This window comes from Dendrobates tinctorius, unplaced genomic scaffold, assembly GCF_039654945.1.
Source record: "Dendrobates tinctorius isolate UK_male_01 unplaced genomic scaffold, ASM3965494v1 ptg000297l, whole genome shotgun sequence".
Classification (NCBI taxonomy): Eukaryota; Metazoa; Chordata; class Amphibia; order Anura; family Dendrobatidae; genus Dendrobates; species Dendrobates tinctorius.
The window spans coordinates 1,017,838-1,035,301 of NW_027361964.1; the positions used below are offsets into that span (position 1 = coordinate 1,017,838).

Sequence of the window (17,464 nt, forward strand, 5' to 3'; positions counted from 1 at the left end):
GTGATCACTGACCAATGACATCACCGATAAACTCGATGGAGACCAGTCTGGAGAGGCTGCCTGCAGCTCCTGTGTGATCACTGACCAATGACATCACCGATATACTCGATGGAGACCAGTCTGGAGAGGCTGCCTGCAGCTCCTGTGTGATCACTGACCAATGACATCACCGATATACTCGATGGAGACAAGTCTGGAGACGCTGCCGACAGCTCCTGAGTAATCACCGACCAATGACATCACCGATATACTCGATGGAGACAAGTCTGGAGAGGCTGCCTGCAGCTCCTGTGTGATCACTGACCAATGACATCACCGATAAACTCGATGGAGACAAGTCTGGAGAGGCTGCCTGCAGCTCCTGTGTGATCACTGACCAATGACATCACCGATATACTCGATGGAGACCAGTCTGGAGAGGCTGCCTGCAGCTCCTGTGTGATCACTGACCAATGACATCACCGATATACTCGATGGAGACAAGTCTGGAGACGCTGCCGACAGCTCCTGTGTAATCACCGACCAATGACATCACCGATATACTCGATGGAGACAAGTCTGGAGAGGCTGCCTGCAGCTCCTGTGTAATCACTGACCAATGACATCACCGATATACTCGATGGAGACCAGTCTGGAGACGCTGCCGGCAGCTCCTGTGTGATCACTGACCAATGACATCACCGATATACTCGATGGAGACCAGTCTGGAGACGCTGCCTGCAGCTCCTGTGTGATCACCGACCAATGACATCACCGATATACTCGATGGAGACCAGTCTGGAGACGCTGCCGACAGCTCCTGTGTGATCACTGACCAATGACATCACCGATATACTCGATGGAGACCAGTCTGGAGACGCTGCCTGCAGCTCCTGTGTGATCACTGACCAATGACATCACCGATATACTCGATGGAGACCAGTCTGGAGAGGCTGCCTGCAGCTCCTGTGTGATCACTGACCAATGACATCACCGATATACTCGATGGAGACCAGTCTGGAGACGCTGCCGGCAGCTCCTGTGTAATCACCGACCAATGACATCACCGATATACTCGATGGAGACCAGTCTGGAGAGGCTGCCTGCAGCTCCTGTGTGATCACTGACCAATGACATCACCGATATACTCGATGGAGACCAGTCTGGAGACGCTGCCTGCAGCTCCTGTGTGATCACCGACCAATGACATCACCGATATACTCGATGGAGACCAGTCTGGAGACGCTGCCTGCAGCTCCTGTGTGATCACTGACCAATGACATCACCGATATACTCGATGGAGACAAGTCTGGAGACGCTGCCTGCAGCTCCTGTGTGATCACTGACCAATGACATCACCGATATACTCGATGGAGACAAGTCTGGAGACGCTGCCGGCAGCTCCTGTGTGATCACCGACCAATGACATCACCGATATACTCGATGGAGACCAGTCTGGAGACGCTGCCTGCAGCTCCTGTGTGATCACTGACCAATGACATCACTGATATACTCGATGGAGACAAGTCTGGAGAGGCTGCCTGCAGCTCCTGTGTGATCACTGACCAATGACATCACCGATATACTCGATGGAGACCAGTCTGGAGACGCTGCCTGCAGCTCCTGTGTGATCACTGACCAATGACATCACCGATATACTCGATGGAGACCAGTCTGGAGACGCTACCTGCAGCTCCTGTGTGATCACTGACCAATGACATCACCGATATACTCGATGGAGACAAGTCTGGAGACGCTGCCGACAGCTCCTGTGTAATCACCGACCAATGACATCACCGATATACTCGATGGAGACAAGTCTGGAGAGGCTGCCTGCAGCTCCTGTGTAATCACTGACCAATGACATCACCGATATACTCGATGGAGACCAGTCTGGAGACGCTGCCGGCAGCTCCTGTGTGATCACTGACCAATGACATCACCGATATACTCGATGGAGACCAGTCTGGAGACGCTGCCTGCAGCTCCTGTGTGATCACTGACCAATGACATCACCGATATACTCGATGGAGACCAGTCTGGAGACGCTACCTGCAGCTCCTGTGTGATCACTGACCAATGACATCACCGATATACTCGATGGAGACAAGTCTGGAGACGCTGCCGACAGCTCCTGTGTAATCACCGACCAATGACATCACCGATATACTCGATGGAGACAAGTCTGGAGAGGCTGCCTGCAGCTCCTGTGTAATCACTGACCAATGACATCACCGATATACTCGATGGAGACCAGTCTGGAGACGCTGCCGGCAGCTCCTGTGTGATCACTGACCAATGACATCACCGATATACTCGATGGAGACCAGTCTGGAGACGCTGCCTGCAGCTCCTGTGTGATCACCGACCAATGACATCACCGATATACTCGATGGAGACCAGTCTGGAGACGCTGCCGACAGCTCCTGTGTGATCACCGACCAATGACATCACCGATATACTCGATGGAGACCAGTCTGGAGACGCTGCCTGCAGCTCCTGTGTGATCACTGACCAATGACATCACCGATATACTCGATGGAGACCAGTCTGGAGACGCTGCCGGCAGCTCCTGTGTAATCACCGACCAATGACATCACCGATATACTCGATGGAGACCAGTCTGGAGAGGCTGCCTGCAGCTCCTGTGTGATCACTGACCAATGACATCACCGATATACTCGATGGAGACCAGTCTGGAGACGCTGCCTGCAGCTCCTGTGTGATCACCGACCAATGACATCACCGATATACTCGATGGAGACCAGTCTGGAGACGCTGCCTGCAGCTCCTGTGTGATCACTGACCAATGACATCACCGATATACTCGATGGAGACCAGTCTGGAGACGCTGCCTGCAGCTCCTGTGTGATCACTGACCAATGACATCACCGATATACTCGATGGAGACCAGTCTGGAGACGCTGCCTGCAGCTCCTGTGTGATCACTGACCAATGACATCACCGATATACTCGATGGAGACAAGTCTGGAGACGCTGCCTGCAGCTCCTGTGTGATCACTGACCAATGACATCACCGATATACTCGATGGAGACCAGTCTGGAGACGCTGCCTGCAGCTCCTGTGTGATCACTGACCAATGACATCACCGATATACTCGATGGAGACAAGTCCGGAGACGCTACATTACCGGCTCATACTGAATAAATTGAGAGATTTTGAACATTTTGTGTCCATTTTCCCCATTTGCAGATTAGTGACGTCTCCAGCCTGTTTTTTCCCTAATTCTCCACTCTTCCTTCTTGGTGTTGTGTCTTCAGGGTTGCGGAGTGTGTGGAGCTACCGGCTGTTGATTTGAGCCTTATTCTCCCATTTACTGATCATTCTCAGGTTGTTTTCTTATTGATATTATTTTCAGTGTAAGAAAAGAAATCACAGATACAGAAAGAGAAGATCTGAAGCTCTTATTCCAGACCGCTCGGAAGCTGACGGGTAAGATCCTTCCTTATTGTCTACATTAAGGGTCTTCTGCATCTCGTTCATCCATGGGGAGTGTTCTGTTATGTATGTCCGGTCAAGGATCACACTCCTTGGATATCTCCAGGCTTGTTTATTACATGAGACTTGTGATACAATCCTACATTACAAGATGTCTGCTGACAACAACTAACCAACAAGTTCTTACACATCACCGTAGTGAGACCCCCTAGAGGCCACATCAACATATAACATATTGCTACATCCTTTCTCTTTTAACTGAAAGAACAATAAAATGAATAAACAATGTATACCATGACCATAGAATCATAGAATCATAGAATCATAGAATCGTAGAGTTGGAAGGGACCTCCTGGGCCATCTGGTCCAACCCCCTGCTCAAAGCAGGATTCGCTAAATCATCCCAGTTAGATGTCTGTCCAGCCTCTGTTTGAAGACTTCCATTGAAGGAGCACTCACCACTTCTCGTGGCAGCCTGTTCCACTCATTGATCACTCTAACTGTCAAAAAGTTTTTTCTAATATCTAATCTGTGTCTCCTCCCATTCAGCTTCATCCCATTGCTTCTAGTCTTTCCTTGTGCAAATGAGAATAAAGTTGATCCTTCTACAATGTGACAGCCCTTTAGATATTTGTAGACAGCTATTAAGTCTCCTCTCAGTCTTCTCTTTTGCAAACTAAACATTCCCAAATCCTGCAAACTTTCCTCATAAGACAGGGTTTGCAGACCGGTCACCATTCTGGTCGCTCTTTTCTGAACTTGCTCCAGTTTGTTGATGTCTTTTTTAAAATGTGGTGCCCAAAATTGGACACAATATTCCAGATGAGGTCTGACCAAAGAGGAGTAGAGGGAAATAATTACTTCACGTGATCTAGACTGTATGCTTCTGTTAATACATCCTAGAATTGCATTTGCCTTTTTTGCTGCTGCATCACACTGTTGACTCATATTCAGTCTGTGATCTATTAGTATACCCAAGTCTTTTTCACATGTGCTGTCACTTAGCCCTATTCCTCCCATTCTATATATGCTTTTTTCATTTTTATTGCCCAGATGTAGTACTTTGCATTTCTCCCTGTTAAAAACCATTCTGTTAGTTGCTGCCCACTTCTCCAGTTTATTTAAATCTTTTTGAATCCTCTCTCTCTTCTCTAGTATTAGCTATCCCTCCTAGCTTTGTGTCATCAGCAAATTTAATCAGTTTACCCTCAATTCCTTCATCTAAATCGTTGATAAAGATGTTGAACAATACAGGGCCCAGGACAGAGCCCTGTGGTACCCCACTTGAGACATTCTTCCAACTGGATGTGCAGCCATTTACGACCACTCTTTGGGTCCGATCACTAAGCCAGTTATGAATCCACCTAACAGTTGCCTTGTCCATTCCATACTTAGTCATTTTTTCAATAAGGATTGTATGAGAGACTTTGTCAAATGCTTTGCTGAAGTCAAGATATACTATATCTACAGCATTTCCTTGATCCACCCAATCAGTGATACCATCATAGAAGGAAATTAAATTAGTCTGACATGACTTATTAGTTACAAACCCATGCTGACTCTGTTTAATCACTTCATTCTTATCCAGGTATTGACATACATGTTGTTTAATAATTTGTTCAAAGATCTTTCCTGGTATAGAAGTCAGACTCACCGGCCTATAGTTGCCTGGGTCCACCTTCTTCCCCTTTTTGAAGATAGGAACAACATTTGCTCTTCTCCAGTCTTCTGGCACTTCTCCTGTTCTCCAAGAATTTTCAAAGATTATAGAGAGGGGTTCAAAAATGTCTTCTGCTATCTCCTTCAGTACTCTGGGGTGTAATTCATCTGGACCTGGAGACTTGAATACATTTAGGTTAGCTAAGTGTTTCCTCACTATCTTTCTGTTTATAGATATCCTGGATTCTTCTATTCCCTTAATAGGACAGTGAATAACAGTTGATGTTACATTTCCTTTCTGAGAGAAAACAGATGCAAAATAGGAATTTAAAAGTTCAGCCTTCTCAACATCCTGTCTTACCATTTCATCATTTTCATCCTGTAAAAATCCTATAGCATCTTTGACTTTTCTTTTACTTTTGACATATCCCCAAAATCCTTTATTATTGCTTTTGACATCTCTTGCAAGCCTCAATTCATTTTCAGCTTTAGATAATCTGATTTGTGCCTTGCAGGTTCTGCAGACAGCATTATATTCTTCTTTAGATATGCCTCCTTCTTTCCATTTTATAAACATTTTTTGCTTCCTTTTTAGCATGTGCTTAAGTTCTGTGTTCATCCATCCTGGTTTCCTTAAATGCTTCCTATTCTTCCCTCTTTTCGGAATTGTTAACAACTGTGCTTTGAGAATTTCATTTTTCAAGATTTCCCATCCTTCCTGGACATTTTTGTCTTTAAGGATATCCAGCCATTGGATCCCTCCAATTCTCTTTCTGAATCCCTTAAAATCTGCCTTTCTGAAATCTAACCTTGACGTCTGAGTCTTCTCAGGTCTTCCGCCTCTAGTTATCCAAAATTCTAAAATAGCATGGTCGCTACCTCCTAGGGTCCCAGCCACTTTTACCTCCTCAACCATTTCCTCCCTGTTTATAAGGATTAGATCCAAGGTAGCAGTTCCCCTTGTTTTCTCCCTTACCTTTTGGAAGATAAAGTTGTCAGCAAGAGAGGATAAGAATTTCCTTGACCTGTTAGTTTTGCCTGAGAGAGATTCCCAACAAATGTCTGGATAGTTGAAATCTCCCATGACAACTATGTCATATTTTTTGGAGAACTTGGCCATTTGATGCATAAAGAGTTCATCCATATCTTCAGCTTGCACAGGCGGCCTGTAGTAAATGCCTACAATGGTGTCCTTTCCATTGTTCTGTCCTTGTATTCTTACCCAAACAGTTTCCACAGAACTCCCAGTCTCTGAAGCTTCAATCTCTGTGCAGATATACGCGTTTCTAACATACAATGCGACACCCCCTCCTCGTTTATCAAGTCTGTTTCTTGCAAATAAGTTGTATCCTTCTAGTCTTGTATTCCAATCATGTGTATTGTCCCACCAAGTTTCAGTGATTCCAATGACATCATATTTCTTTTCCTGTGTTAGTAGTTCCAATTCTCCTTGTTTGTTGCCCATGCTTTGTGCATTAGTATAGAAACATTTTAGTTTGTGATTGGTTTCTCTTTCTCCAATATTTTTATTAATTAGATTCTTTCGTCTTTGTTCTTCCTTTCCACTTCTAATAGCAGAGTTCTCAATAGCATTTGTCAGGTGTATGGCTTTTTCTGGTCTTTTGCTTCCCTTCCCATGTTTTTCTAGTTTAAAGCTCTCCTTACAAGTGTAGCAAGGCGACTTCCAAATACATGCTTACCAGTCTTCGTAAGGTGCACCCCATCTCTAGCAAGTAGTCCATCGTATAAGTAGTTCACTCCGTGATCCAGAAATCCAAATCGTTGCTGACGGCACCATCGACGTAGCCAGTTGTTCACCTGCAGAATCTTATTCCACCTCCTTGTTCCATGGCCATCCACTGGGAGGATGGAAGAGAAGACCACCTGCGCTCCCAGGTCTTTCACTTTCTTGCCTAAGTCTTCAAAGTCTCTGCAGATGGTTTCCAGGTCGTTTCTTGCAGTGTCATTTGTCCCCACATGTAGTAGCAGGAATGGGTAGTCATCTGTAGGTCTGAAGAGTCCTGATATCCTGTCAGACACATCTTTAATTTTTGCACCTGGAAGACAACACATTTCTCTTGAAGTTATATCCGGTCTGCAGATAGCGGCCTCTGTTCCTCTCAACAGGGAATCCCCCATGACCACCACTCTCCGTTTCTTCTTCACAACATTTTTCTTTCTCCATCCAGGAGGACTCTGAGGGCGTACAAGGTTGCTGCTTGTTGGCAAAGTCTTATCCTGATGTATTTCTTCATCGTTTTCCTGCGTGAGAGCCTGGTACTGGTTCCTGAGCAGTATGGGTGCTGACTGCCTCCTGATCCTCCTGCTTCTCTGGGTCACATGTCTCCATTCCTCTGTTTCTTCAGGTGCACTTCGAATTTCTTCTCTTTCTGTAACATGAAGAGATAATTCTGCTCTGTCCAAGAACTCTTCACCTTCCTTAATGATCTTCAACGTAGCTAACCTCTCTTCGAGATTTTGCAACTTTTCCTCCAACAGGGACACAAGCTGCATTTGTGGCAGGTGAAGTTTGGCTTTTCCACTGGTAAATCTGTGAACATGTAGCAAGAAATGCAGCTCACCAAATGGCTCCTGGCCTCTTCCATCTTGAGATTTCTTAAAAACGATGAGCCAAAATTCGCGCGCCGATTTCCTCTTTTCAGCTGCAACGGCCAAAACCCAGTGATCGTTGAGCTCGCGGAGACTCTTCACTTATCCCAGAAGGCACTGGGAATATGCAAATGATCTCCTCAAGACTCTTCCCCTGGTTTCTCCGATTTCCTCTTTTCAGCTGCAACGGCCAAAACCCAGTGATCGTTGAGCTCGCGGAGACTCTTCACTTATCCCAGAAGGCACTGGGAATATGCAAATGATCTCCTCAAGACTCTTCCCCTGGTTTCTCCGATTTCCTCTTTTCAGCTGCAACGGCCAAAACCCAGTGATCGTTGAGCTCGCGGAGACTCTTCACTTATCCCAGAAGGCACTGGGAATATGCAAATGATCTCCTCAAGACTCTTCCCCTGGTTTAGAGCTATAACATAATAAGTCCAGTTAGATATAATCCTTGAGGTGCGCCGGCTCTCTGATAATTCTGCCAGCTCTAGCAACATAAGATGTGTTACTGCCTACATCTGGTAGTTTGGGTCGCCCTCCCAGGGCTGTGGGGTACTCGGTACCGGGCTGGTGTCAGCGGGATGTGTCACAGCAGCGGTGACCCGGTCCGTGGTCCTGGGCGCCCAATTAATAGGGGAAGTTTGAATGGTGGAATGTAGTTAATGGAATAGTTTGTGACGCCACCTGTGGTGTTTGGCAAGTGAGATGTTAAGCCAACGCTGCATGTGTGGCGCCCCTGAGGCTCGGTCGCCACAGAGGTACTGCATCTACTCCTGAGGTGCGGTGCCCCACCATCCAGGTAAGTTGGGGGCTCCTGACCACACTCCAACACTCGCATCCCACACAACACAGTAGTTCAGCAAAGCCACATTGCGGCTCCCTGCTTGGATCACAAAATGTGCTGGGAGGCGGGTGGAGTTTAGAATACATAAGAGAGCGGGAAGGGTTAGGATTTCAGGTCAGTCTGGAGAGGAAGTCACTCAGAGAGGAGTGAGGGAAGAAGATCCCTGGGAGAGGGATGGAGGAAGGAGGTGCTGCAGCAGATCTCAGTGACCTGGGTGTGCTGGCACGGGAAAGGAAAGAAGGAGAAAGACATTGAACTGAAACCTGATCTTCCATAAGAAGGAGAGATTAGTACGGAACGAAGGAGTAAAAGGGAACAGAGGATGTGAGTTAGGAGAGAACCCTGCCTAGAAGTTCTAAGCACAAGGCCGGGGCCCGGTCCCCGAGGTTGTATGGATGCTAATAGTCCTGCAGCAGACACTGGTGGAGTAGTGGGCTGTAAATGCACTACTCCCATCTAAGACTTGGGGCACAACAGCAACTTGGATAGTGAGCCGGGACTCAGGAGTAAGGAGTCCCCGAAGCAGGCTACAGCTGTCTGCCGTACAAGTACAGTTCTTGGGAACATCTGTCAGGAGGCACTCCAGTGTAACTCAGTACTGGGAGTACTTCACACTTAAAGGCGCTATAAGAGGAGACGTTCAGAAAGGTACATGTTGGCGGAGCGTTGGAAGGGAGCATTCCATCTGACCTGGAGGTTGATTGAGCCTCTGACCCAGAGAACACAGTATGGAGGCAGGCACCTGTGTGTACTACAGACTGTGAGTAAAGCTTTGGAACTACAAGGCCTGGTGTCCTCCATTGATTCTTGCGCCCACACACCCAGCACTGCTGCATCCGAGTACCAGCTACTACACTGCCTGCGCCTCTCAGCTACCCCCTACATCTACACTGCCCTGGGACTACAGCTCCACCTGTGGGGAGCTTCACCATCTTGGCTGCAACACACCACCAGTCCCAGAGGATCTGCATGCAGCATCGGCTTAACATCTCCCTTGCCGAATACCACAGGTGGCGTCACAAACTATTCATCAATTTTATTTCATTGTTCTTTCACCCCCTTTTGCAATGGAGCCCCAGGGCCACGGATCAGGTCACAGCTAACGTGACAACTCCCATTGAGATCGGTGGGCCCGGTGCCGAGTACCCAGATAGCCCTGGCTGGGCGCTCCACATGCAGATCCACTGGGACTGATGGTATGGTGCAGCAAAGATGTAAAAGCTCCCCACAGGTGAAGCTGTAGTCCCAGGGCAGTGTAGATGTAGGGTTAGAGGAGAGGCACAGGCGGTGTAGAAGCTGGTACCCTGATGTAGTGGTACAGGGTGTGTTAGCGCAGGAATAATTGGAGGACACCAGGGCATGTAGTTCCAAAGCTTTACTCACAGTCTGTAGTACACACAGGTGCCTGCCTCCGTGCTGTGTCCTCTGGGTCAGGGACTCAGTCAACCTCCAGGTCAGATGGAATGCTCCCTTCCAACACTCCGCCAACATGTGCCTTTCTGTACGCCTCCTCTTATAGCGCCTTTAAGTGTGAAGTACTCCCAGTACTGAGTTACACTGGAGTTCCACCTGACAGATTTTCCCAAGAACTATACTTGTACGGCAGACAGCTGTAGCCTGCTTCGGGGACTCCTTACTCCTGAGTCCCGGCTCACTATCCAAGTTGCTGTTGTGCCCCCAAGTCTTAGATGGCAGTAGTGCATTTACAGCTCACTACTCCACCGGTGTCTGCTGTAGGACCATTAGTATCCATACAACCTCGGGGACCGGGACCCGGCCTTGCGCTTAGAACTTCTAGGCAGGGTTCTCTCCTAACCCATGTCCTCTGTTCCCTTTTACTCCTTCATTCCGTACTAGTCTCATCCTTCTTATGGAAGATCAGGTTTCTGTTCAATGTCTTTCTCCTTCATTCCTTTCCCGTGCCAGTGTGGCGCCCCTGAGGCTCAGTCGCCACAAAGGTACTGCACCTTCTCCTAAGGTGTAGTGCCCCACCGCCTAGGTAGGTTGGGAACTCCTTTCCTCACTCCAACACCTGCATCCCACACACAGGATAGTTCAGCACTGATCACATTGCGGCTCATGCTTAGAGGGTAGCAGAGCACCTCTGGTGATTCCTTGCTTCGTAACACGAGATGTGCTGGGAGGTGGGTGGAGTTAGATATAAAAGAGTGGGAAAGTTTAGAATTACAGGTCAGTCAGGGGTGAGTCCCAGAGAAGGAGGTCAGTCTGACAGAGGGTCAGAGAGGAAGGAAGTCACTCAGACAGGAGTGAGGATCCCTGGAAGAGGGATGGAGGAAAGAGTGCTGCAGCTGCCTCAGTGACCTGAGCCAGCTGGCACAGGAAAGAGAACAGAAGGAGAAAGACGTAGAACTGCAACCTAAGCTTCCATAAGAGAAGGAACAGCGCGGAACAAAGGAGTAGGAGAACAGAGAGGAGTTGTGGGTTGGAAGAGGAACCCTGCCTATAGGTTCTCAGCGCAAGGCCGGGGCCCAGTCCCCGAGGTTGTAGGGACACTTATGGTTCTGCAGCAGACACCGGTGGAGTAGTTGGCTGTAAATGCACTACTCCCATCTAAGACTTGGGACACAACAGCAACACGGATAGAGAGCCGGGATCCAGGAGGTCCCTGATCAGGCTACAGCTGTCTGTCATACAAGTAGAGTTGTTAGGAACATCTGACAGGAGGAACTTCAGAGTAACCACGGTACTGGAGCTCTTCACACTAAAAGGAGCAATAGAGGAGTTGTTCAGGAAAGGTACATGTTGGCGGAGTGTTGGAGAGGAGAAGCTTAACTTGCCCGGGAGGTCGATTGAGTCTCTGCCCCGGAGGACACGGCATGGAAGCGGGCACCAGTGGTTACCAAGAACTGTAAGTAAAGCGTTGAAACTGCAAGCCCTGGTGTCTTCCAGTCATTGTGCGCCAACACCGTCAGCACCGCTACATCTGGGTATCATCCTTTACACTACCTGTGCCTACACACTGCCCTAGGGCTACAGCTTCACCTGTGGGGAGCTACACCATCTATGCTGCAACACACCATCAGCCCCAGAGGATCTGCACGCAGCATTGGCTTAACATCTTGCTTGCCAAACACCCCAGGTGGCGTCACGAACTATTCCATTCCATTAACTACAAACCACCATTGACATTGGGCGCCCAGGGCCACGGACTGGGTCACTGCTGCTGTGACACATTCCCCTGACACCGGCCCGGTACCGAGTAGCCCACAGCCCTGGGTGTGAGGGCGACCCACCAGCAGACCCAGGTCACTGAGGTCTGCTGCAGCACCTCCTTCCTCCATCCCTCTCCCAGGGATCTTCTCTCCTCACTGTCTCCCACCGACTGACTTGAAATCCTAAACCTTCCCGCTCTTTTATGTATTCTAACTCCACCCGCCTCCCAGCACGTTTCGTGTTCCAAGCAGGGAGCCGCAATGTGGCTTTGCTGAACTACTGTGTTGTGTGGGATGCAGGTATTGGAGCGTGGTCAGGAACCTCCAACCTACCTGGATGGTGGGGCACCACACCTCAGGAGGAGGTGCAGTACCTCTGTGGCAACTGAATCCTCAGGGGCGCCACAAGTTCTTCTGATTCTGGTAATATGCCTTCTGATATTGTCTGTCTCTGGCCAGAATCCTCACCCTGATGGTCAGCTGTCCCTGTTGGTACTTGACTTGTACTTGATGTCTCGTTGTCTTGGGTGTCAGGATACTGCTCAACAACTAACCAACAAGTTCTTACACTCTATAGTACACACATCAAAGTAGTGAGACCCCTAGAGGCCACATCAACATATAACATATTGCTACAGGGTGGTCTGCGTTTCTCCCTCCCACCAATATCTCAGCAAAACATTGATTGTTCTCACATTCCATATTGTGGTCACCTGCATCTAATGTCATAAGGTTAGTGACCAAGTGGCGGCAGGTGATCACCCGTCATGAGGCCGATTCCTCACAGTTCTATCTAAGCTGATCCAGATAAGGGAATCTGAGGCAGAGATCTTTTTCCTTGAACCACTGAGTCTCAGAACAGATTGATACCTCCTGTTCTACAGAGATCATTTCCCTGTTTATAGACATTAGTAGGTGTTGGGGACAACTCAGCTGCAACTCTGCAGAGCAATCATCGCACGGGTCACTGAGCATGTCCCCTATACTCTCCTGGAGGAGTGAGATACAGACAGCTCCACCTCTGGACAGAGATGTCTGCACAAGTCACTGATATCCAAGAAGTATCATTTCTCCGTGCGGAGAATGACATGCTAAGCATGTCGAGGTGAGGAGACTTAAAGCTGCAATGCTCCTCTGGGAAATATGCTAATTATGCAAATTGTCTCTTCAGAGAGGAAGAGGACAAGAACTCTAGTGCCACCTATTGGAAGTAGCGATCCTAAAAGTCAATGTCGACCCTTTAACGAGCCTAGTTACATGACTTAGGATAAAAGCCAAGCCAGAATCTCAATTTGCAGACACTGTTTCGGGGTACTGCCCCTCATCAGTGTGAGATCTGGTTTGGTTGTGAGAGAGGCATCTGACCGATATCCAAGAAGTATCATTTCTCCGAGCGGAGAATGACATGCTAAGCATGTCGAGATGAGGAGACTTAAAGCCGCAATGCTCCTCTGGGAAATATGCTAATTATGCAAATTGTCTCTTCAGAGAGGAAAAGGACTAGAACTCTAGTGCCACCTATTGGAAGTAGCAATCCTACAAGTCAATGTCGACCCTTTGGCTTTTATCTTAAGTCATGCAACAAAGCTCGTTTAAAGGGTCGACATTGACTTTTAGGAATGCTACTTCCAATAGGTGGCACTAGAGTTCTAGTCCGCACCCTCTCTGAAGAGATAATTAGCATATTTCCCAGAGGAGCATTGCGGCTTTAAGTCTTCTCATCTCGACATGCTTAGCATGTTATTCTCCGCAAGGAGAAATAATACTTCAAGGATATCGGTCAGACACCTCTCACACTGTGCACTGATGAGGGGCAAAGTTTCCTGGATACCTTGAGTGCTGTTTCTTAGATGACTTCGGTGGCTTAAACTGGTCGCTGCTTTTGGGAGATAGCCAGGAGGATTCGGTGAGGAGACCCTTGGAGTTGTCGACGATGGGAGTCCGACTTCAATTCTCTGGGACCGGTGATAGCCGCGTCAAAAATGGATTCAGGATTGACATCGCTGAAGATAAGAAGTTGCATTTTTCTCTGGGATATTTGGTCAACATGGTGTTTTATGACATCCTGAAGATTCGGAAGTCCGATATAATATGCCTGCAGGAGTTTAGGAGAGAAGGCAGGTATGTACTGGTGCTATCTTCTATGGTGGCTTGCCAGAATTTGTTTACTGCCCTGAAAAATGGAGTGGCAAATCCTTTGCTGGAAGGTCTTACCTTTCCTGTGCTGTACTCTAATTGTAGTTTTCATGCACAACCCTTTTGTTTCCTGGAGGACATTGCTTTATTTTTGAAAAGACATTGCATTTATGTTCAGTACTCCCACAGGGTCCTGAATGGAGAAGGGCTCTGGACTGGGAAGTACAAATTTTTTGTGAGATTTGGGATGGATCCCCAAAGCCCATTACCCCCCTCTTAATTTTTCAAATGGGAAAAATAGTGGTTGTTTGTTCTTTCCAGATGCCCCGATGTATTGCAGGAGGTGTAAACATTTCGGGCATACCCAGAATAGTTGCAAGGAGATGCCAACTTGCAGGAATTGCAATGCTTCTGGCCATATGGCAAAAGACTGCACAAATCCTGTTATATGTAATGCTTGTGGTGAGGAGGGCCATAAGTATCGGCACTGTAAGGCCAGGATCAGTCCTAGGTCTTACGCTGAGGTCTCAGGTGGGGCAGCTGCACCCCCTGCTGCTGTGGTTGACATTCCACAGGTTTCAGACCCGGATCTTATTGAGGAACCTGAAATCATGGATGCACATGAGGAGGCCCTGCCCCAAACGGAGTCTCCCAGCCCAGAGGTGGCAGTTTTGGAAGCTACTGATGTTGAATGTGAGCTCTCTCATCAGTCTGATGTCTGTGGGGAGGGGGAGTTGGAGAGTACTCTTGGCAATACCCCCAGTGTATCTTGGTTAGCTACTGAGGAGTTGGCCAGTTGTGGAGAACAAGGTGACTTCACTCTTGCGAGGCCCTCTGAGGATGAGGAGCCTGGAAATTCCTGTAAGAAGCCCAGAACGGATTGGGCAGACCCCGGTGAAGTTGGTTTAAGTCCGGTGAGTGAACGTAGTTACCCTCAGAATGTCTTCTCTCCTGACACCAATGCTTTTTTAGGCATTCCCGCAGGCATAAGCAGATTCAAGGAGTTGCAGTTCCAGATGGAAGACAAAAACGGCTGAAGAAGAAGTGACGTGTTTGTCGTCATGTAAATAACACAGTCATGTTATGGCTCCCCAAGCTGGTTGGGTCATTGCGTCCCTGAATGTCAGGCAAATTAGATCCAAATTCAGGAGGGCAATCGATCTAGATTATATTAAACAGATGAATGCTCACATCTTTTGTCTTCAGGAATGTGGGATTGTGGACGCGCCAAGCGATAAGGACTGGCCTTACGGACAGCATGTATGGTCTGGCTCATGTGTTAATAGGAATGATGGTGTAGGGATATTAATGGGTAACAGGGAGTAGTGTTGAGCGATACCATCTGATATTGAGAAATATCGGATCGGATTGGATCGGCCGATACCCAAAAAGTATCGGGTATCGCCGATTCCGATACCGGAAGTCCAATTCAAGTCAATGGGACAGAAATATCGGAATTTGAAAAACTCCTTTCTTTACTTGCACATCCTGTTTGGGAGAGGGGAAGAGTGTGGGCGGACACTGTGCGTGTCTGTGTGTGCGGGGTCTGTGCGGGCATGCCGGGGGTCTGTACGGGCATGCCGGAGGTGTGATCGGACTGCCGGGAGTCTGTGCCGGCTGCCAGGGGTCTGTGTGGGCCTGCCGGGAGTCTGTACGGGCCTGCCGGGGGTCTGTGCGGGCCTGCCGGGGGTCTGTGCGGACTGCCGGGGGTCTGTGCGGGCCTGCCGGGGGTCTGTGCCGGCTGCCGGGGGTCTGTGCCGGCTGCCGGGGGTCTGTGTGGACTGCCGAGGGTCTGCGCGGGACACCCGGGGGTTGTGTGTGCGTGTGCAGGCATCGTCCGATGGGACTACAAGTCCCATCAGGCTATGCCTGCTACAATGACAGTGATTGACACATTAGCCAACGATGGGACAGTAGTAGTCCCATCATCCGGCTAATGTGTTGAATGTAAAAAAAAAATACTACATACATACTACATTCATACAACATATATACATACTACATACATACATATATACTACATACTTACTACATACATACTACATATATACTACATTCATACAACATACATACATGCGTACTACATAATACATTCTACATATATACTACATTCATACAACATACATACATAGAACATACATGCTACATATATACTACATTCATACTACATACATACATACTACATACATGCTACATATATACTACATTCATACAACATACATACATACTACATACATACTACATACATACTGCAAACATACTACATTCATACAACATACATACAACATATATACAACATTCATACAACACACATACTTCATATATACTACATTCATACAACATACATACATACTACATACTACATACATACTACATATATACTACATTCATACAACATACATACATACTCCATACATGCTACATATATACTACATTCATACAACATACATATATACTACATACTTCATATATACTACATTCATACAACATACATACATAGAACATACATACTACATATATACAACATTCATACAACATACATACTACATACATACTTCATATATACTACATTCATACAAAATACATACTTCATATATACTACATTCATACAACATACATACATACTACATACATACTTCATATATACTACATTCATACAACATACATACATGCATACTACATACTACATACATACTGCAAACATACTACATTCATACAACATACATACAACATATATACAACATTCATACAACACACATACTTCATATATACTACATTCATACAACATACATACATACTACATACTACATACATACTACATATATACTACATTCATACAACATACATACATACTCCATACATACTTCATATATACTACATTCATACAACATACATACATAGAACATACATACTACATATATACAACATTCATACAACATACATACTACATACATACTTCATATATACTACATTCATACAAAATACATACTTCATATATACTACATTCATACAACATACATACATACTACATACATACTTCATATATACTACATTCATACAACATACATACTTCATATATACTACATTCATACAACATACATACTTCATATATACTACATTCATACAGCATACATACATACTACATACATGCTACATATATACAACATTCATACTACATACATACATACTACATACATACTACATACATACTACATATATACTACATTCATACAGCATACATACATACTACATACATGCTACATATATACAACATTCATACTACATACATACATACTACATACATACTACATACATACTACATATATACTACATTCATACAACATACATACATACTACATACATACTTCATATATACTACATACATACAACATATATACATACTACATATATACTGCATTCATACAACATTCATACATACTACATACATACTTCATATATACTACATTCATACAACATACATACTTCATATATACTACATTCATACAACATACATACATACTACATATATACTACATTCATACAAAATACATACTTCATATATACTACATTCATACAACATACATACATACTACATACATA

General features: G+C 46.3%; 1 protein-coding gene across 1 annotated transcript in view; it reads left to right on the forward strand.

Annotated features, from left to right (window-relative positions):
- The window catches only part of LOC141073164 (uncharacterized), an 87,248-nt gene that overhangs the window by 28,790 nt on the left and 40,994 nt on the right, over positions 1-17,464 (forward strand). Inside the window, exon 3 of the mRNA XM_073560550.1 lies at positions 3,360-3,433. Coding sequence (XP_073416651.1) covers positions 3,360-3,433 — 74 coding nt within the window. The remainder of the gene's footprint in view (positions 1-3,359; positions 3,434-17,464) is intronic.